Here is a 22,670-nt window from a genome sequence, read left to right as displayed (position 1 = left end):
ATTGAAGTAACCCCCCAGGCAGTGGTGGAGTCCCCCCTTGCTGTCTTCCACCTGAGGTCTAGTTGTCATTCCTTGCATGGGATGCACATCTCCCTGGGAAGGAAATGCTACTTTTCAGGAGCTAACCACAAACCTGCCATCAGCAAGATGTGACCAAGAAAGTATGATCCAGTACACAAATTCCTAGAGGAGGCAGCAGCTGGTGGGGCTGCAGTGTGATGGAGAAACATCTGGAAGCTGTGGGAGACTCTAATCCAAGTGGGATTGCACTGACGCCATTTGTCTGCCCCAAAAGAGCTTTCTGGGCCAGCTTCCTGGGAAGGCTGGATATGAGATAAGGGAGGTGGCTACACCAGGTGGTGATGAGGTCTGAAGTATAGTGTGTTTGGGTATTTCTCTTCACCCCTAATACCAGTGAACTGGAGCAGGTTCAGATTAAAGAGAATCACAAGCAATTGGTTGCTGTGAGGAAGAGTTAACAGCACTGAATGGCTTTAATCTAGAAAATACGGGGCTGGAGGCAGGGAACACCCACGTTTGGAAATGTTTGCTGCACGGGGCCTGGTGCTCCATTCTCCTCAACAACTGCTGGGATGAGACAAGAGCAATCAGCTTAATTTTTAGTGAAATTACCAGAACAGTGGGGTTTCCACAGACTCTCACTAGCACAACTTGAGGCATTGCAGTTTCTGGTACCGGCTGGAGGTTGCTGGGCCTGTAGCTCACAGCTGTGACAGCTGCTGCAACTCAGCAGTTGATGTGTTAATTTAAACCAACACCACTCATGCTTTAAGTTATTGCGCCAGACTACACTACAGAAGAATTTGGGATGAGGCCAGGGGACCTCTCTCATCCAGTGCCCTGCACAAAGCAGGTTCCAGCAAGACCAGGTTGCTCAAGGCTTCATCCAGTTGAATTCAAGGACTCAGCTCCAGGATGAAGATACCACAAGCCCTCTGGACAACCCATTTAACCACCTTTATAAATTTAAAAAAATGATTTAAAAAAATTTTAAAAAATTTATATTTAATTGTTATTTCCCACATTGCAACTTGTGTCCATTGTCTCTTTCCTATCACAGGGTAGTTAATACTGTTAGCTGTTACTTAACACATCCCTCAATTATTAACTTGTTTCCTGGTAACCAGCTACTGGACTCAGGTTCCATTTCATGCTGCAGAAGTGGAAGACATGTACCATTCCTGCTTTGGCCAGCTTTGAGCATCCAAACAGGACTTCTGTACCAGCTGAGCTGCAGAGATGCTGCTCCTCCCTAGCACTGAAGCCTCTCTCTCACAGCATGGCATGGCTGGCTGGAGCCCTTGGAACAGCCACCTTTTCACAGGGCAATGGATTCATCCCTGTCTGTAATTGATGTGCAGTGGCTTAAAGCACTTTGGGATCCTTGGGGATGAAAAGCTCTGTAAAGACTGGAATTGTTTATTATGATGATTACTAAAATAAAACTTTAAAATGCCTTAATGTAAGGAGTTCATTGGAAGGTTTACAATTTGGGGTGTTTTATGAGGGGAGAAGTTATTTCCAAGAACCACATTAGAGTAAGTCCCCCTTAGGATGATGCAAAAGGAGAGTTCCAGTGTATTACAAAATTAGCATGGCTATAGCTTTCTAAGCTTTTAAGACCTCTTAGTATCAAGGGGAAAGGGGAAAGGAGAGTCAGGCAGCCAGAACAGGAATCTGTTTCTATTGGGAAACTATTAGAAAGATGAAATGTGATGGCTGGGAACCAGACAGAATTTAAATGTCATCCCTTTCCTATAAATAGTGAATAAGCATAATTGTATTTTTTAATGCAGAGCCCAGAGGAAAATAATCTCTCTTGATTGAACTGGGATGTAATGTTTTGGACTGGAATTCGGAGGTACCAAGCTCAGGGGTTCCCAGTGTTATATCCCAGCTGCTGGGTGCTCTCCACTCCCACTCGAGCATCTCAGGAACAAAGGGATGAGGATCCTGTGCAGAAACAGATCAGGGGCTGCAGCCTGTCATTCTGAGGGTTGTCCCAGGTGCACTGCAACCCCTACCAGGAAAAAGGGACGTTTACTTTGAGTGATTTTTCATCTCTGGAGCCTGAGTTTTACCACCTACATCGAGAGTCACAGGGTTGTAAAGTCAGTGCTGTAAAGCTTTGCCCTGTTTCAGTCTCACAGGTGGTAGAAAATATCACAGTTCATTTCTGCTAAACACTGAAATTGGAGACAGTACCCCTCGTTTGGCATTTATGATGTGAATAGGCAAGGCATGAGCAAGGATTTGAGTCCAAAACTCAGAGGCTAAAGCAACTTGGCAAGTCAAAAGACATGCAAAGGGGTGAATGACATGTCCCACATCCCTGTCAAGTGTCCCATCTCATAAGAGGCACTGTGCTGCTCACCTCCTGCCTCAGTGCCTTTGAATTGCTCTATGTGCAATACATTTCTATAGGAACTGACTTATTTACACAGCCTGCCCTCTCTGTGTCTGAACTAGAGAAGAAAACTGATGGAAGAAAAATGAAGTGGTTACTAATTAGCAAATGGTTCATTAACAGAAGACATCTGCTTCATATTAGGCAGGGAGAGATGAAGGCTGAGTCTCACATCCCCAGTGACTGGCTGGTTATGGAATTGGCATTAAACTCGAAATCAGGCCCTTTTTAAGGTTGCTTTTTTTCCACCTTGGAGATGTCCGTGTATTGGGGGCTGAGTGCTGTGAGTACCAGTGATGAGACAGGGCATGACAGCACAGGGAGCCCGGCTGTGAAGGATCCTGTATTCTGCCGTGTGAGGGGTGACCTGCCCCGCCCTGCATCCCTGCTCTGCCTCATTCAAATTTCTTACCTTGGTATGGGTGGGAACAGGTAGGAGGCTTCTGAATTTGGAAGGAGAAAGTGGAATTACTCCTACAGTGAATTCAAACAGGCTTAAGCCTGGTCTTTGAAGTAGCGATGGGAGCAGTCTCCTGTACCAGGTGACCAAAACTCCTCCCAGGATACACAGCTTAGTCCAGGGAGGTGATGGATCTGAGAGTTTATTTGTTTCTGTGAGCTTTGGATGCAACACCAACAGCTGAATGACCAAACAATTTTTAAATCTGTTTGAACAATCAACTTCCTCAGCCACCTGGCTGCTTTAGGCAGTGCCCATCACTGCATTGGGTGATATTTCAAATAAGGATCAGGAAAAGCTACCAGTTCCTCCAGAGCAGCAGTGGTTTTCTCCTAAAGGACAGGGAGAAGGAGGATGAAGAACTTCACATGGGATACTGCAGAACTGAAATACCCCGAAGTCCAAAGGTGAGATTGTTGTATGTGGCCTGGAAAACAGCAGGCAGGACACGCCTGGGAAGTTCTTGTAGTTTTATTTTCTGCTGGAGAATTTGGAAACTCTGTGTGAAGAACACATAAACATATAAGAACATACAAAATGCCTTTTTTCCCTTGAAAACCATGCAACTGACCATAATCAAATCCTCCCCTATCAGAGCAGCAAAATTCGCCTGGATTTCAGGAGCAGTGGGATAGGTCAGTAGATTTTGGCACCAAAAAGAACAGCAGACTTCTGACTGCATTAGCTACAAAACTCCTTTTCCTTGTCCCCACATGGATTTTCTGCCTATGTATCAAGAGTATTTGAATTTTGAGGCTTTTCTACAAAGCAAAATTGCCCAGAATATTCTATTTTGCAAGAGCTGCTCTGGAGCTGCTGCTCCTCTGAACCCTACTGAGGGAGTGTATTCCAGAGCAGTTATTTCTCTCTGGAAGGGAGCAGTAATTATTCCACCCTAAAATGACTGTTGCTGTGGAAGACAGCCTGAGCAGGGAGCTGCTCCAGGACAGTGACTGTGGAATGGGTTATTCTGCAACAACTCTTTTGGTCAAGCTCCTGGTGTCAGCAAGGTGTGAATCCCTGCTGTAGCACAGGTGGGAACACACCTGGCACACGCAGCCCTTGGCTTTAGAGGCAGCTGGGTGGCTGCAAGGATATTAACACTTCTCCCTGCTGGATTTTTCCCTCTGTTACACTTAAGAACTCTTCCATCTCAGTACAGGTATGTAACCCTCCTCCTCTTCCCTTCCCATGGAAAAGCTGACTTGTTTCACCAATGTTTCTTAACTCCCTTGACCTCTTCCCAATTGGATGCAACCCCCTTTTGTTTTAACCGCATCTGGGACTTTCTGTCAGTGCTCCTTGGATTCCCCTTTTCTCTTCCTCGATGTCTGATGAGGTTGAAGTGCAGCAGGCAGCTCTCAGCCCCTTGGTGCCACAGTGAGAGCATCTCTGCCTGTCACTACCCCGTGTTTACAGTCATCTCAGGCAGCTTTTGGTCAGCATGACACTGTTTTCCTGCCTGAGCCAACTTGAATTAATTTGGAGCATAAGATTCCAGGAGACAGTATCGAGTCCTTCAGTGAAATCCAAATAGATTGCAGCTGCTCTGCGCTCTATTAACCCCATTATTTTGTAATTCTGTCCAAAAGAACCAGGGGGAAGGGCATAGAAAGCTGGAGTCTGGAAGGATTTTGATTCCACAAAATCAAAATGCAGACTGGAGGGAGCGTAAGAAATACTTTCCTGGAGCAGGGCAGCAGGTCAGTGAGATGGATTTCTTCACTTCTGCATGCTCTTTCATCCATAATTAATGGTTGTTGTATTCTCCACTGTGGAAGTATGTGTGTCCCTCACAGGTAGTTTGCTGAAGATCTCATGATTTTGGCTCTAAGGTTCTTAGCTGGTATCAGCTGCCAGGGGGATTTCTGTTCCCCAGAGATGGGTTCTTCAAAGTAGTTACAAGAAAAAACTAATAATAATTAAAAACACCCTCTCCTCCCACTCCTCATTAACAAAATCTTCCCAAGACCCAGTACTGACAAAATCATTGAAAGCTGTTGACCTCAATAGTGCTGTGGCACACAAACCAAAGTGAGAATAATCTTGCCCCAAATGCTCTATGTTTGGTTTTGTTTTGTTGTTTTTTGGTTGGTTTTTTTTTTTTTTACATTTTACATTATGTTGGCTCCCTGTTAGCCTCTTAATGGATCCTGGCCCTGTTGTCCTCCAGGTGTTTAATGGTTTCTCTTCACTCAGTCATTGCCCTGTTTCTTCTTCCCCCATTTTATGCAGCTTCTATCCTTGCAATGATCATTGGTGTTTGCTGTTCACCACAAGTAAGTGTGTCCTGGTCTTCAAGTGCTTGACAAGAAACCAAACCAGAAACAAACATCTCAGTGGTATAAAAACTAGCCAGTTAATTGCTTCACTGGGATAAGAGGAGAGGAGCTGAGCAAGCTCATTTGTGCATGTTCACTTTTTCCATTCACACATTTCTCTTCCCTAACTACCAAGCTCCCTGGCAGCTGCCCCTTCCTGCTAAAATATCCCAGCTTAGTGCTTGTGTCCTCCTTGCTGGAGAAACCTGCAGCCCAGTGTGGGTGTTTCCATTGTGGCCACGAATAAAGCCAGAGCCTGCTCCAGATGCTGCAGGAAATGAGATGCTTCTGCTGAGCGGGGACGGGACGTGGTTACAGACTTTGGCATCAGCCGAAAGGCTGCAGTGCTGACCTCGGGATTTTCGCCATATAGTTCATATCACAGTATGGAGGGAAAGAGATAAAGATAAAGCCTTGTGGAGGTTATTTCTGGGAAGCAGCTACATTTGCTTCACTTTCCTTCCAACCACATAGTCGCACCAAAATGTTACATGGGTGTTCTGAGGCATCTTTGCCACCTACTGCTATGAGATAACCTCGACAGCCAAATCCCTCTCTGCTGCTCATTCTCGCTTCCTCCAAACAAAAAAACCGAAGAAATCAAACCAACCAACCAACCAAAAAAAAAAAAAAAAACCACCAAAAAAAAGCAGATTTTCTCTTTATTCTCCCACATCCAAAGTATAGTTTTAAGGTGGAAGAGCCCTTCTCTATGTTACTTTTCAATAAAGTATTTTCTGTTAGGACGCTTCCTTATTAATATACATAATGCATCTTAATGCAGACTTCCTTTTCTCTTCAAAAAGTACAGCAGAAGCTCAAAAATAAATTGTTCCTGTCGGAGTGATTCTGATATATTTGAATAATAAAGGGTGAAATAAATTCCCCATGCCAGTGTCAGAAGAGGAAGATCTGGGATACTTTTGAGCTGTCTCTAGCCCTGGTACTAACTCTCTGTGGGAACCTTTCTTAGACAAGACCCTGTACAAGGACAGGGTGTCTCTCTCCCTCAAAGGTCTTGAAAAACTCAAGCTTACCTCTCTGCCTCATTTTTCCTGTGCTCAAAGCATGGGTTGTACCTCAAACCCAACCCAACTCCAGATGTTCCACTGATGCCAACCAAAAGTAGCTCCTTCACAGCTGGTGTTGGCCAGAACTCATGTGCTTGTACTGCTTATAGCTCTTGTCCTTCCCCACGTCACCTCTCTCCTAGTGATTTATTTGTCCCTTCATGCTGTCATATCTTGATTTATTCCACTGCTGCTGATGGCAGGGCCTTGCCTGGATTCTCTGCTCCTGGCGTGCTCTACTCTGTGGCAAAGGTAATTACCAGTAGCAGAGAGCAAGAGGTTAATTCCAGGCTCCTTTCTTCTGCCTGGACCAGGCATAAATTCTCAATAGAATCAACAGTGCAAGCAGCTTCCACTCAGTACAGAAATAAATAATTCCATTTTTAAGAAAACAAAATTTTTATGCAGTGCATAACTGGAGAGGTAATATTTAAGCCTACTACTGTGGGTTTGGAATTAAACCTTCTATGTAGAGGTTTAAATACTGATTATCTCAGTCCATTTTCATTCAAAACCCAGCATAGTCTGAATGAAGCAAATATTTCTATAAGCATCTAAACATTAAGTCTGATTTTCAGACTGATGGAGAAACATTAAATGTATGTTTTTCTCTTTCATTACATTTGCTTTAATTACTATTATGTTTCTAGTAAGGGGAATGAATATTTCCCGCTTGGGCACTCTGTTTCATTAAGCAAATTTCTTGCTATTAAATCAAACTTAGTTGTCTCTTTGTCTGATTTAAAGATTTTACCCACAGTCCCTGAAACAGGCTGGTGGTGATATCTTCAGAAGGGGGAAAAATCTGTGTGAGGGAGGGAGGTTTCTCCTTATACCCATTATAGTTTCAGTCCATCAGCAGCTGGCTGTGCACACAGGCTCCCAGATAACACACCAAATAGTTTTTGAATGCTTTCAGAGACAGTGATTCCACCACTCCCTGGACAGCCTTTTCCAATCTTTGACAAGTCTTTCAGTGAAGAGATTTTTCCTAATACCTGATCTAAATCTCCCCTGGCACAACCAGAGGCCATTTTCTCTCATCTGGTCACTAATTTTCTGAGGGAAGACACCAACACTCATCTCACTACAACCTCCTTTCAGGTCTGTCTTACCTGGCAGTCACCACTTGCAGTAGCTCATTAATTAGTGAGATTTTTGCATGACTTGGTGCAGCTGATTATTTCTGAGACACCATGAAGGGAACCAGAACACAGACTGCATAGTCCATGGCTTACATCTGATGGCCCAATGCCAGGCTGAGGGTGCAAGAATAATAACCCCAGGGATCTGATTCCTGATGGGAAGCTGAAGAAAATCTCAGAGCAACAGCCACAGGTCTCAGGAGTGTCCACCAGAGCTGCAGCTCTCAGCAGCAGAGAGGCTGGGGGACTACACAGCTGAAGTATCTCATCCATCCAGTAATTGCAACTGGGTTCACCTGGAGAAAGCTCTGCTCCAAACCCCAGAGCCTCAGGGGTGTGGTTAGGACAGTTTTCTTCTGCAGAGCAGCCCTTAAAGGGAATGCTTTAAAGCAGCTGTAAATGTGCATCAAAAGCATACAGGAGATTGCTTGAGCATGAGGTACTTGGCCAGGCACAGTGTGGGCTGGCACTGCTAGATTCTTGTGAGTACAGGAGTTGTGACAGTGATGTGGGAAGTTTAACGTGAAAGTTTTTGGTGGCAGAGCTGGGGAGCAGGTCAGGAGTGGCTGCTGGGGATGCAGAGGTCAACGAGGAACTGTGACTGGCTGAAGAGGTTCTGCAAAAGGGTCTGCATTGAGGAGCACACCTTTTATGGGTGGTTTCTTTAATGGTCTTGGTATGAAAAGCTGCAGTTTGTTGGTGGGAATTCCTCCTGAGCTTTCCCTCCTGCCATGACTGTCTTTTGTTTGGACTGTAGTTAGCAGTGACCTGCCTCAGGTTGGGGTATCACCAGAGCTGTAGAGGGAACAGAAGGAACCTGAACGAAGTGTGGGAGATATATGCCCTCATAAGAGGACAAGAAGCTGTTTCTTGAGCCACAGGAAGCACTGTTCCAGGCAGGTCATCTCAACGATAACATGAAGATCTCTTTTTCCCAATTTTTGGGTTGATGGGTTGTCTCAGCTGAAGAAGCACACCATTAATAAAACCTTAACTTCAAGTTTGTGCTTATTTGTCTTTTGGGCTGCAAGGAAACAACATTGAGATGTGAAGATAAAAATTTTAGCATCTTTGGTTGAAACTTCCAGTTTGGTACTAATGTAGAAGGTAGCAGGAGGGGCTCAGGTCAAGAAAGCAACAAGGAAAGCCTGGTGGAGGAAAGGAACTTCTTCAGAAAGGAGTTGGGGTCTGGGGGGGCACTAGGTGAAGGGCCAACAAGAGAATCCTAGAAGTGATCTCTCTAAACAGTTTTATTCTGTGCATGTCTGCCCAGGCAGCTCACATTGACTTGATTCTGAACAATTTTTCTGATTTTAAAAACTGCAACAACTCACAAGCAATTGCACATGTGCTTCTCTTGAAACACTCATGTAGCTGCATGTCTGATTATAATTACACTCCTGTGAAAACTTCTGGTGGACCCAAGGACTTAATCCTGCAAGCCTCACTGATCACATCATTGTACGTGAGAATTTATGCTTGCAGGATTAAATGCTGCCTTTAGCGATGAAGCAATTAATTGTTATAAGCAGAAGCCACGCAGGGGTGGGGGAAGAAGGGACGGACTACAACACACCATGAGTGAAAAGAGATCTTCTGCTGCTGTGGGTGCATATCCCTGTCACTAGGGCTCATTGCTGGGCAGGTGGCTGGCTCAGGCTCTGTGCTCATCAGGCAAGTGATGATTTACTCTGCTTGACCCAGAGAGGGAAATAAAACCTGATTTTAATTCCAGCTGTGTAAGAATGTTTGGGTGTGCCAGAAGTGCTTTCCCTGGAGTTCCTACAATTCATTGCTCTGGTTTGCAAATCTCCTGATAGCCAGAGAGCTGCTGGGGCTGTGCATGGCTGCAGGCATGGGAGCAAACCTCTGCCTCAGCCAGGGAGTGACCACCCACCCGAGAATGCCCTGGCCTAGACCAGTTGGGCACATGGTGTGAGTTAGTGCGGAGAAAGAAGGGGAAGGGAGGTTTGAGTGAATTGAGGACTGAACAAAGAAAAGTTTGTCAGACACTGAGCTCTGAGCACTGCTGCACGGGAGGTCTTTTTGCTGAGGCTGCATTGGAAGACCACGGTGCTGTGTGAGTGCTTAGGGAAGGGATTGCATAGCCCAGAGAAGTTGCCCAGTTTCCTCCTGTGACCTCCACCAGCTCAGCTGCAGAGTTCAACAGGCTTTCCTCTTACTTGAGGCTGCGTTCAAAGCCTTGCTCCTGTGGAAAGGATCTTTCTTCTTGTGGGAAGGAGAACTTATTTTCTTAGTTATTCTCCTGAAAACCTTCAGGAGGATTCACCCAATCCCCTGGTACACAACCACATAAAGATGAGGTTTTGCAGAGGAGCACACCTTCTCCTGTTACTCTAGTGTAAAAGTGAGGTTCAGAAGTAAACCACCCTGAAGTCACCTGGTTATTGAGGAGGCCACTTGCTGATGGTGAATCTCATCCCTGGTGCAAATCAGGAAAAACCTGAGTTCACCTGTTGGTGGCATTATCCCCTTTTGTAAGTTATCACTGTCCCATTGAAATCAGCTGAAGATCTAGATTGAGCTCTTTATCCCTTCCCTCCTCAACAAGAGAAAAGTGAGGGGGTGAACTGAACACAGTGAAGGAGTAAACTAGGATTTCCAAGAGGCAGGAAAAGCAGTTTGGAGTAGACACTCAGCTCTTTCTGCTGAGCAGAAGGTATCCTATTCCTTCAATAGGTGTCAGAGTAGTGAAAAGGTTGGTTATTGGTATTGTAAATGGATGGAGCAGCATTAAGCAGCTGCAGCCATGATGGTCTGAGGTCACTAACCATGTAAAGTTAGATTTTTCCCCACTCACTTCATCTGAATATTTGGGGTAGGGAGAAAAAAATGAACTTTTGCACACCTGGATTTTCTTCCCATCTGTATATGCCTGTGTCTTCAGAAATGGTCTGTAGCCTCCCTAGAAATGGCAGGAGGGAGCTGGAGCAACCTCAGGTCCTGGAACATGAGGGTGGGAATCTCTGATACCCTTTTTCTCTAAGCTATTTGCTACAGAATTTGTCTCCTCTGTTTTCAGCTTCTCTGCCATAGAAGTGGGAAGCTCACCTGTAAAGGCAGCAGGAGGAGGCAGCTGCTGCCCCGTGGTCTTGTGTGACTGCTGACCTGCAGGGGCTGTCTCCCCTGAGAAGTTTGGTGCCAACATTTGAATAAGTAGATCACAGACATTCAGGATGTTCTGCCAGAAGCCCCAGTGGTTTGGCAGATTTTCCAAGCTCATGCCCCTTCTTGCTTTCATTGATGTCCGTCTTAATTATTTTACATATGCCGTTCCTTGCTGCATGAAAGAGTGTTCTGAATGTGTGAGAAGGAGACTTTGTTGTTTCTTATTACTCATGTAATTAGGCAGTACTGGTAACTTTATGTAAAGGAATATGAAAATATTTAGGTTGCTTTTGGCCAAATGCCTTGCAAACTTCAGAATCCCCTGAATTTAGATGAATTTCATATTCTTCTGGGGTTGCTGTAATCTCTAGAGGAGTTTAGCCAGTTAGGTACAGCAGGTCTCTTCAGGGCTTTCTGTCCCTTTGTTGTTATATATCAACCTCTTAAATCATGAATTAAGCCACTGCCATTGACAATGGCTGGGAAACATTCTCATAGTTAAAACTAGACCAGCCCACAAGCTTTAAATGTCTGCAGTGAAAATGCTTGTCACCAGCTCTGAGAACAGTGGAGCGTGTAAGTCTTAAACAGGAATGGCTCTATAGGACTAAGGAAACAAATGGAAGGCTTGCTGTTTTATTAGCTCAACAAACTACATTTCAGTCCTGTCTCTGTTTCCCTTCCTGCGCAGCAATATATGCCCTGTTCCCAAAACGCTCCTGTAAACAATGGGGAGGGAAGCCTTTTGTGTGGCTTTCGCTAAGATTGCAAGTTGTGTGGGCAATGCAACTCGACAGAATTTCAATGAGATTTGCAAGCCTGTGTGCTTATGCAAAGGGAAGTATTTCATAATGCCTGTTCTCTCTTAATTGACTTATTTTTTTGCACACCGTAATTTATATGAAGGCAAAAAGGAAAAGTGCTTTAGCAAAACAGTCAAGGCTGTCTTTGAAGAACCCAAAGAAATTTTGTCTGGGTAGATTTATTCATTCTGTAATTAAAACACTTAGATGCAAACATGACATACTCCAGAATTTGTAAACTGCTCTGCTTAGTGCTCCAAAGGCCTCCTCTCTTTACATTAGTCAAAGTCCTGCTCTGAATTGTATATTATGCATTGTTTTGTGGACCACTTGAATTATTTTTAGGTGTTTTTTTAAAAAATTTGAATCTAAGTCTGCACCATTTGGCTCCACATGTTACTGAAGAAGTTCGAGTTCCTGTTGTCTGTCTTGTATCCTCATTCATTCTTGATGTCTCCACAGACATCACTTAATTATGACAGTGAAGAGAGTTTTAAGTACCTCTTGCAGCATCCAAATTGGTGTTCATAATGAGAAAATCAAACTGATACCGACGTCACATTATACAGAAAATATGCTGGGCAAAGTGTGTGTGTGGGAAATTGTCTGAACTTAAAGTAGTGGGGCTACAGGAAGTTTATGCTGGCTGCCCCAGCAGACTGTGAATGCTGGTTTCCATCTCACTGGCTGCAGAGAGATACAGCCACATTCTCCCTGCACTGGGTTCTACTGTGGTGTATTTGTTTACGAGTATCAATTTTGTGCTACCACTGTGGCAGCAGAACCAAGTCAGAGAAACCCCTCTGGAAGACCCATGAGTTTGGGGTGGTCCTTGGCAGTGATGGATTTAGATATGTTGGAGTAGGTGCTCATGGTCAGAGGAAGCACGTGGATTTCAGAGGGCTGAGGGTGAACTGAGATTCCCGGCGTGGTGGTGGTGGTGTGTGGAAAATCCCTTGTTGCCAGTACAATGGCTATCCTGGATCTTGAGGGGCTTTGTTCTAACTTCATCTACTTTCCTGATGTTCTAGCAGTGGAGGGGCAGCTTCATGGGACCTGTTCTGGGAGTGAGGGCCGTGTTTATTTGCATCCTTTTGAAACAGGCAACAAGCATTTCTAGTTCAACAGTGAAGAACAGAGCCATGGAGCTTGAAATGTGGGATCTTTGAGGAGTTTCCTACAGAGGAACCCAGACACCAAGCCTGGTGTGGGAACTCATTTTTCTTGGGAAGATACTTAGGAGTGATGGGAAAATGGGCTCTGGGAATCTGGACATAGAGACTGCTCTCTGTTCCCTGGCCTGTTGCAGAACAGCTCATGGTGCTTCATCCTCACTCTGAAATCCCAGGTATGAACCTTCTCAAGGACCATTAGCCAAAATGTTTGTGGCATAGTGTGGGACCTCTTCTCCTGTTGTACACAGAAGGAGGACCCAGAGAAGCTGCAGTGGGTAGAAAGGTGAGTGGCCCAGGAAACCCCCACCAGCAATAACAGAGGCACCACTGGTGCCCTTGGCATCAGCAGGGCCTTTTGTTTTGGTCTTGGCAAATGCCAGTGGTGCCATTCAACTGGGTGCAAGGGTGGAAAGGGGAGCTCTACAAAGTGGAATATGGGGTTGGGGTCCCTTCATCCCAGGACAATTCCTTCAGGGAAGAGCCTCTATGCCCTTGTTCCCACCTACACTACTGCAGACACTGCTCTGGAGCATCGGGCAAAAATACTGCTGCCAGTCTTGTAATGTGCTGCCCAAGCAAATGTAAAATATTTAATCTGGCATTGCCAAAGGGGTGCTTTATGACTTCTGCCAAATTACATTATATAAACATAATTAAAGGGTTAGCTTTGTTTGAATCTGTCATTCTAAGCAATAAAGATGTCAGATAATTTATTGTTGCATTTTGATACTCACCCTATTAAGCTAATAACTGTTTTTGTGTGTGCATGTATGTATATGAGAGCAGTGTTCATGGAGTTTGTCTTTCTGAAGGGTGACCGAGTCTGAAGACATTGCTGATGGAGTCCAGGCATATTTCTCTGCTTTTCAACTGCCTTTCAGTTGCTTTTGAGCCTGGATGCCTGTCATTCTCAAAACTGCTTGGGAAGGCTGAGAGGGACAGGAATCAGTGCATCTGTGGCAGTGAGGATCTGGGCAGTGGTGCCAGGAGAGGCTGGCACCACTGCTAGGGCAGAGCTGGGATTGTACTGGGTGAGCTGTATTAAAGATAGGACTTGACCCCTGCAGACCAGCAATTGCCAAGCTGTGATGGGCAAGGATTCAACAGCCTGAAACATTAAAAACACATGATACTTCACATGAAGAAAAGGATTTTTAATGACTTGTTTCTCCTGCACTGTGGACCCTTAATGCCCAAGAGGTTTCATTTTGCCTAGCAGCAGGTGCGTCACTGAGTATTCAGCATTTTAGCCAAGTCCTGTCCTTGTTTTAGGGTGGAGGAACAGAGGTGTGGCTACCTGGTTTATTGAAGATGGGGGAGGATTTGGCTGGGCACATGCCTGTGCTGTGGGTACCAGACAGGAGCAGCCCTGGTACAGTACAGGATGGAACAAAGCAGTGGCCAAAGCCCAGGGCATGTCCATCCTTATCTGGCAGGGAGCTGGGATGGTTTTGGCTCATGATGGCAGGAGCTCTGTACAATGGGGCTGACATGCTGGGTGCACACTCAGCTTCTGGTGCAAAACAACACTCTCCCTCCCCCTCTATTTTAAGACCTGTGTTACAACCACTAAATTGGTAGAAAAACAAGCCCAAATCCTGTCGAGTATTAGGACAAATATTTTTAAAGCTATTTTAAGATTTATAAAAATATTAAACTAGAGGGTAAAATACACTTTATTAAACTGTCCTAATTTACAGTCACATACATGGACTCTCTGCTGGGATACAGAAAGTAAAGACGCCTCTAAGACTTGCATTATCAGATTCTGAGAGTACTTATAAATTAGTAGGTGCAATTATCCTCTTGAAATCTGCTGTTAAGATAGGCTTTCCTTAAAGTCAGCTTTTCTTATGGCTGCTGCTGAGTGCACACGTGGAGCTGTAACATGCTGTTTGTTCACCTCTCCAGAACAGCAGCTTCACAGGGAGCTGAGTTTGTCAGTCATTCATCACTCCTATAGCATAAAGTGTCCTATTTAATACTGAGACATTGCTGCTGGTTGCCTGAACAGCCCAGGAATACTAGAGGATTAAAAAAAATAGTTCAATTAAAGACGAGGGCAAAAATAGTTTCATGGGTTTTCTGTTTCAAATTAAACTCTTAAAAGCCTCTATCCCAAATTTCTTCCATTCGAGTTTTGGATCCAGTCCTAAATGCTGGGTCTAAAACCCCAAATTACACCGCAGTTTGTGCCCATGTCAGTGACGGGCTGGATCCAAATAGCAGAAGTAACCACACTGAAATCCAGGGAAGCTTGGGGTCTCCTGCCCAGGTTCAGTGGAGTCCCTTTGCCTTGTGGATCCTCTCTGTCATGCCAGACCCCCATCTGTCCCCCCACAGCCAGTCCACCCCCATCTAATCCACACAGGGCCAGTCTGGGTAAACATAACCTATAACATAAATATAAAAGGATCTGTGTTAGCTGTGAGGACTGGCAGGGGTTAAGACTTTTATAAGTTCAATTAGGAAATTAAACTCAGTGGGAGACCTGCAATGCTTTCCAGTTGTTCTCCAAGTATCACAACAAACCTCCTCATTTTAGGCATGGTATCTAGGGGGGTATCTGGCTTTCTAATCTGGGGTTTGGTTTGGGCTCATCTCTACCCAAAATATTATTTTAACCACTCTTTGTATTTCATTTCCATACTTTTTCTTCGGTATGCTTTGAGAAAAGATTCTGCCAAAGACAGAAATGCTTTGAGCCTGAAAAACATTTTTTTGCAGTGTATATGGAAGGCGGTGTTTTGCTTGGCTTAGCTTGTGAAATACATGGCACAACCTGCATGAAATATTTGAGGCCATGAGGAGACATGAGCAATTCTTGAAGAAAAAAAAAAGAAAAAAGTTAATTTTCATTCAAGGGTCTCATTTGCTTAGAGCCACACCCAGACAGGAGGTGCAAGGCAGAGCAAGGAAGAAGAGTTGATTTATGAACTTGTAAAATTAAAAGTATTGTAAAGTTAAAAAGAAACAAAGCAAACCCCCAAAAAGCTCAGACTCATGGGAAGGTTTCTACATATGTGAGAAGGAATTAAACCATTAGCATTTGATAAAAATTCATGAGACTTTAGAACCACCAGGGGTTGAGATGAAAGCTCTGCCCATATACCCAGGCTGTGGGGAAAGGGCTGCCAAGTGCCCCTGTCCTCACCTAGGTGGGCTTTTCCTGCCAAGGGCAGCAGTATGGGGTGGAAGACTAATGGGGAGTTAATAGAATTGTAGGATAATTTAGGGGACCTACCGGAAGGGACCTCTGGAGTTTTTCATTCTGACTTCCAGCTCCAAGCAGGGTCAACAGCAAATCTTTACCTCCATGGGTTCCTCTCTGCCCTCGGAGTGTCCATGTACCTCCCAACAAAGGTGTGGAGGAGAGATGGCAGGAACAACTGAATCTGGCTCAACCTGCTCTTTAGCAGGGAACTCAAACTAGAGAAGCCCCTGCATTCCCCCATTTCATACTGCTGCTCCTTGGATGTCCCAGCATGAGGATGGGCTTGTGGGCAAAGCAGCACTGTGGCCACTCAGCCTGTCCTCATGCCCGTTCCTCCACGGTGTGGTGCCACAGGTTGTTTAACGACGTGTCTGAAACGTGTAAACTTGATTTCCATCCATTGTCTCTGCCTGTCATCTCTCTCTGAGATTTTGGATACAGGAAGAGTCTGTGAATAGTGAGCACTGCTCCAGGTGATGTGTTGTCATGCTGCCTGCCAGCCACACGGTGGGTCAGGACAAGGGGAACTGGTCATTGTTTGTATCTGAATATTCCCAGGGGCCCATGATACCACACCAGAGCAAACCAAGACAATAATCCTACCTCTCAGATTTCCAAATCCCAGCCATGGCCCCATGGATGTGTAAGAGGCGGGCAGAGGAAAGCAGAGGAGGAGCTGGGGTTGCTGCAACACTCAGCAGATGTAGGATATTAGCTGGCTCCTCTACACTGCTCCTGCTGCAGCTGGTGGGCATTTTGCACTCTAGTTTGCTTATTGTTCATTGCTTAATGCCTTGCCTGGCAGTTTTCCTGACATGCCTCCACCTGCAAGCAAACAGCTTCTCCTGCAGCCCCTGGCAGAGCAGACTGTCCCAACTGGGGAAGTTTCTCAGTGAGATGCTGGAGGGCATGGGAGAGAGAACCAGGACTTGGGGGGACCAGCTGGCCCTTGGGCCAACCTGCTCTCTCCATCCAGGCACCTTTCTACATGTCAGAGGAACTTTTATTTATCCAGAGCAGACAAAATGATTAGGAAGGTAATAAAATAGAAAGGCTGAGGTTCTGTGGGCACCTTGTGGGATGCTGCTTGCTTGCTTTTAACAAGAAGTGGCTTTTTTTCTTAAATTGTAAAGTGTACTTTGAAGGTGCCCTGGTGTGCTGCCCAGGGCAGTTTCTTTAGCTCAGGGGAAAGTGTGTGGATCTAATACCCTTGGGACAGATGGTGTCAGCAAACTGATAAGCTGATGGTTTAGGGAAGTTTGCAAAGCCGGTGGTGGCATGGGACATCCCATTCCAATGGCCTCCATGACCACAGCACAGCATGGGCTCCACATCAGCAGCTCAGTCATGTTCTGTGTCTCTTAAATGCCTCTTCATTTTGCTGGTTTCTTGCAAGGCTTTGATAGGCAAAAGTGATGTTTTGGAGGTGGAAGAGAAGATGTATAGACTTCTAAACTAAAAAAAACTGACACTGGTCAAAATTTCTTGACACCACCCTTCCTACCAGTCCCCCCTGCTGTGGCAGTCCACACACAGCATGCTGGTGTGCGGTCCTTAACATGTCCACTCGATATTTCTGAAGACTTCCAAGACTTAATTTTCCTCTTCCAGTCTCCACAACCCCAGTGCAAATCTAGTCAAAAAAACCAAAAAATGTTTGGAAACTGCACTTCTAGCAGAGAGTGCTGGAGTCCAGATGATGTCCACAGTTTTTCCTGTGTTTTCTCTCCTCAAACTCATTTTTCCTGTCACTGGAGCAAATCTTGGTAGAGCCACACATGTTGCACAGGGATGAGTGAGAGTAAAACCACCAAGAGGAGCTTGCAGGACCGCCTGATCAAGTCTGTTTGCGCTGGTTCCTCCCAGGTGAAGCAACTCCTCTATTCTGACTATCAGCCCTTGAAATTCAGCCCAATCTCTGTAGCTCATCTCCAGGTTGAGCTTTCATCATAACTAGCAGGAGAAAAAATTCCTTTTGACTGGAAGAGATATTCTCCTTGTTAGACTCTGAAAGTGAAGCACATGCACATGGCCCTGGTGCTTTGGCTGCAGGAGTCATTAAGTCTGTTTAATTTGGCTGTATCAATGTGCCTGGTGCCTGATGCATGGCAGGCAAGCATCAACGCACCAAAGCTTGGGCACCATCCTGTAAGAAGGCCTAGGCTTCAGAAAGGGGAAGAAGGGAAATAGGAAACTGAAAACCACTCTCAGGGAGGGATAGTTTTCCACTGCTTCATTTGGAGGATTTAAGTAGCCCATTAGGGAGCAGGTGGAAGAAATTTGTTGGTCTTATGAAGTAAGCAGCTGCTTTCTTTAGAGCTGTGCACAGGAGCTGCCAGGCCCAACAGCGGATGGGCCATGGGGATGTTTTTGCTAAGGAGAGGGAAAGTGCTGTGCAGCTGATCTCAATGAGCTGGGTCCTGAGGGGAGGGCACTACACCATGGCAGTACAGTGGTTAAACATCCCCAAGGATGTCCCTGTTGAAAGTGGTTCCATCTGGTGTTTGGGAGAGAAGGAGCAAGCCCTGAGGGCTGGGACACTGGGATGTGGCTGTCAGGGGCACTGATAAAGCCAGCAGAGGTCAAATTTTAGCACAGGAAGAACCTGAAGAAATGAAAGAAGGGGAATGAAATAACTCCTAGTCTTGGATGCAGTGGTCAGTCCCCCTGATTCCAAGTAAATGTTCCATTGCCAAGCAACCGTTAAGTTGCCAAGTAAACACTTGCAGAGGTTGGAGTAGCCAAAGGGGCTATTACAGAGGTTGAAGCAGCCATAGGGCCTTTCTCCAAGGCTGGAATAGCCACGGGGCTGTAGAGGCCACGGGTCAAGGAAGATCTGAGGAAAGCAGAAGCAAGAGGCTCCCAGGGCTCATCCCCTGCCTGCTGCCTCCCACACTGAGCCCTCAGGGTTGAAGGGCAGCCCCTGGGCTGAGCTGGGAAAGAAGCAGTGTTGGCAGGACCTGGGCTCCCTGTTTCCTGCTGGTGGCTGGAGCAATGGAGACTTGGAGCAATGAGAAGTCAGCCCGTTTCCTCAGGATGTACACGGTGGAACTCCCACCCTTGCTCAGGTGAGGGGGTTCCTCCACCGGCTTGCATCCTCTTCTTCAGCCTTCTCCATACCTCCTTCCCTCACCATGGCAAACTCCCATGCCTTACGTCCATCATCTCAGCATCCCCTTCCCCAGCCCTGTTCCACCCTGTAACACTCCTTTGCTCTGTCAGAGGGATGCCTGCTGGGGAGGGGTGGGGATGCCGTGCTGCCAGATGGGATCTGAGATGATGTTGGGATGCTTTTTCCCATCACCCGACCCAGGACACAGTCCAACATCCAGAGCAATCCAACACCCTGCCAAGGAACTCAACTCAGTGTAACCCCAAGGAAAACTCCTGCGGCAGGGAACTCACAGTGACAGAGGATGACTCCCCATATTCACTTATTCGCCTCCTGAAGAAGAAAGAAGCCCAAGAGATGGAAAAGGCCCTGGCAGAGAAATACAAGGTGGGAAAGATGTGTGGGTGCTGGGGCATGGTTGGGAGAGCTCGTGGTTTTTTGGAGGGTTTTTGGGAGGCAGGTGACAAATTTTGGGTGCAGGCAGCCAGGTCACCCTCCCTCTGGTGCTGCCAGGCCTCCAGGGAGAGGATGAAAGTCATCGCTGACCAGTGGAGGGACCTGCATGCCAAGAGGGCCCAGCTGAAAGCCTACGTGGAGAGATGTGGAAGGACTATACAGGTACACCAGATGACCTTGAGCCACACCACCAACTCCTCCCCTCCCTTGGTGAAGAGAGTCTTGGGCTTGCAGTACTGTTCAAGCCTCCTGTTGAGACTGGAGCTGTGAGGAACAGGACTGGCAGGGCACAAGGTTTTGTACCACAGATATGGAAAGCCCTGATAGGTCTTGGGTGGAAAAGAGCCTGTCCTGTACCAGTGTGATCTCCTGGGGGCCCAAAATGTCCCCCAGGGAAGGTGTTAGCCTTGCCCCCACTACTGGCACACAGCTGTCTTCAGGGGACAGATCCAAGGAGGTCTGAAATTCAGACTGCCATCCTGGGTACCTGTCCCCAGGACCTAAGGGTCAATGTAAGAAGGATGGCCCTGTGAAATATGGAAAGGAAATGTTCCTGGGGTGGTCCAGCACTGGTCTCTCCTCTCTGAAGATATGTCCTAGCAGTGCTGTTAAGTGATTCAGCTCCATCTTCCCTTGCCTCCCTTTCCCTCTCTCTGTATGTGCATGTGTGCTGGTGGGGGAAACCACCAGGAACGCGAAGAGCTACGAATCCAGGCTCTGGAGATAAACAGCAAACAGAGAGAGGAGAAGATGAAAAAGGATGGTAAGCTTTTGAGAGCCAAGATGGAACTGGAAGCCCTCAGAAAAAAGCACTGGAAACTCTGCAAAAGAGTGTAGAAGTGCTCCATCTTGAAGGAATACCTGGAGAATGTGGTGAAGTTCTCACAGGTGAGTTTGGATGTAAGCAAGACAGATCATGGCCTTGGGGAGGGCATTAGATAAATGCTATAACTAGAGAAGATAAGGCAAGTCCAGAACACTGGACACTTGGTCGAACCCAGAGACCTCCGATGGGATGGAAAAAGATTCCCTGCAACCAAGGTGAGCCACAGGGAGTGGAGTTAGGGTAGGAGAACCAGAACAGGAAGTGAAAGATTGAGAAAAGCAAAGAAGAACCATGAGAAGGGGGAAAAGCTCAGGGCTGGGGGGAAAGGGGACCCCTTTGTGTCACTGTTTTGGGTCAGATGGATGGTTTGGGAGAAATGAAAACTGCCCTGAAAGTGCCCTCAGGCACTTGTCAAAAAGCTGTGCCTTCTCTCAGGGCATCACTCCATGTATTGCACATACTCCAACCACCCCAGTCATGGCCTCCCAAGTCTGGGGATGTGGCTCTGGAAGCTGCAGTTGTGCTTTGTGTTTTGTCACAGCACTGCTCACCTGGGGAAGAGGCGACACCTCCCCTTGCTTATGGCAGTGACAGCTCTGGCTGTGGCACAGTGGGAGACCACCACATCGGGAATGTAGCAATGCTCAGGAACCAACCGGGGCAATAGTCTCATCGAGAATGGCAGAACCCCAGAACAGTCAGGGCTGGAGAAGGCGGGAAGATCTTTCAGGTAGGGGAGGCATTGGCCCTGGTAAGGGCATGGTGCCAAATGGCATGAGACCTGCAGCTGGTGTGTGGAGGGCAGAGAGGTACTAACACCAGGAACTCTGTGCTGCAGTTTGAGGACATCTCAGAAGTCACTTCATGGTACAAGTTGCTGGTGAGGACACAGAAGGACCTTATGCAGTCACAACAGGGGCACAAGCAACTGACTGAGCAAGACAAGATGTTACTGGAACAGTACAGAGCAGAGAAAGAAGCTGAGATGCTTCAGTACAAAAATGAGCTGGTGCAGTTCAAACTACATTTTGACCAGGCTCAAAGTGACATCCCCCTCTGGGTAAGGAATTGTGGGGTGGGCAGGGGAAGATCTCCAAGCCTGGCTCTGTCAAGACTGGCTGATGTCTCATCCTTCAGCCATGGGGTCATGGCAGAGTCCAGTAACAGTGCCTGGGATTGGAGGAGATTCCTAATTTTTCCCCCTCCACGGGGTTGCAGAAGGAAGAATGGAAGACCAGTCTGGAGTATGGAAGTTTGGGTCTCCCAGCCAGGGGCTCTGGTGCTGAAGCATCACCTTTGCTGGGGCATGTCCCCATGCTGCCTGTGTCCTCTCCTTCCAGGAGGCTCACTGGGCTGACATCCAGAGCAAGACTTCTGAGAAAACTAGGAAGCTGTGGACCATCAAGCTGGCCATCCACAACGTTTTCCAGTCCACCAACATGTGGCTGCAAGCAGAGTGGAATGTCTTGAAGTATGACAGCTGCAGACAGCTGAAAATGGTAAAGCCAAGACAGAAAGAGGAGCAGTAACGAGTCTCAGCAGCCCAAAGGGAGGGGAGAGCCCACAGACCCAACAGACACCTGCCTTTTCATTTGGGCTCTCTCTCAGGCATGGGGAAGGGGCAGGGGACATCACGCAAACCTGTCTCTTCTGAGGAGGTGGAGCAGGGTCCTTGCCTGGCAGAACAAGTGGGAGCCAGGCAGGCTGAGGCAGGGGATGCAGATCAAGCCATGGCCAACACTGGCTTCATTCACCCTTGCCCGGGACTCAGACTCCCTCACAGAAGTCCATTCTGGTGGTGCAGATCCAGCAAGGCAAATGCTTTATCCTCCTGCTCAGTTTGACTGGTGACATTTGCCATCTTAAAGAGCCAACAAACCTCCATCTGACTCCTGTTCCCATCCTTCTCTGCCATCTCTCTTCTCCACCCTAGATATTGCAGTATATCCAACACTTTAAAGACATCCAGTTCTATGCAGGATGTGCAGAAGCACCAGAGTTGCTACACCTCTGAAGACAAAAGGGACATGGCAGCATGACCTGTCCTGCCAGTGAAGGTTCAGTGGGTTGGGAATGGAAAGAGGAAGACAAGAGAACCCTACAGATATCCTAGGCTAAAAGAAAAAATAAAGGTATCTCTTCATTTCCTGGGAGGATTGGACACATTAGAGCAACTCCATCCCACAGCTTCACCCAGACACCATTGGGGGGTGTTCCGGTTTGGCCAAATTTAGAAATATATCCTCTGAGAGAAGGCACAACCACCCCTCCCCCACCAGGTTCGGGAAAAATAAATTTTCCTCGAAGGAAAGTGAAGGAGATAAAACTATTTATTTACACAAACACACGGGAAAAGGAAAATAATGCTAAATAATAAAATCTCTCGCTGTGGAGAAAAAACCTGGGAAAAGTGTTAGAGTCCTCCCTTTGGTCTCCTCGGAGCTGGCTCACCCTCTGCGCTCGGTGGAAAGTCCTCCTGATGTGCTTGGAGGTTGAAACAGTCCAGTAGAAAAGGGAGAAAATCTGAAATT

The 22,670-nt window shown here is 46.6% G+C and overlaps 1 protein-coding gene across 1 annotated transcript; it reads left to right on the top strand.

Moving 5' to 3' along the window:
- Positions 1-19,031: 19,031 nt before the first annotated feature.
- On the top strand, positions 19,032-22,409 carry LOC116444071 (the record flags this gene model as incomplete). The annotated part of the gene is given in 4 exon segments (XM_032109134.1): positions 19,032-19,579; positions 19,707-19,770; positions 19,935-20,201; positions 20,978-22,409. Coding segments are annotated over 4 exon segments (1,398 nt in total), but the record flags the coding sequence as incomplete, so codon positions are not given.
- Between the last annotated feature and the right edge of the window lie 261 nt (positions 22,410-22,670).

This window comes from Corvus moneduloides, chromosome 5 (genome assembly GCF_009650955.1).
Source record: "Corvus moneduloides isolate bCorMon1 chromosome 5, bCorMon1.pri, whole genome shotgun sequence".
In the NCBI taxonomy this organism is placed as follows: Eukaryota; Metazoa; Chordata; class Aves; order Passeriformes; family Corvidae; genus Corvus; species Corvus moneduloides.
This window is presented reverse-complemented; position numbering and strand designations above follow the sequence as displayed.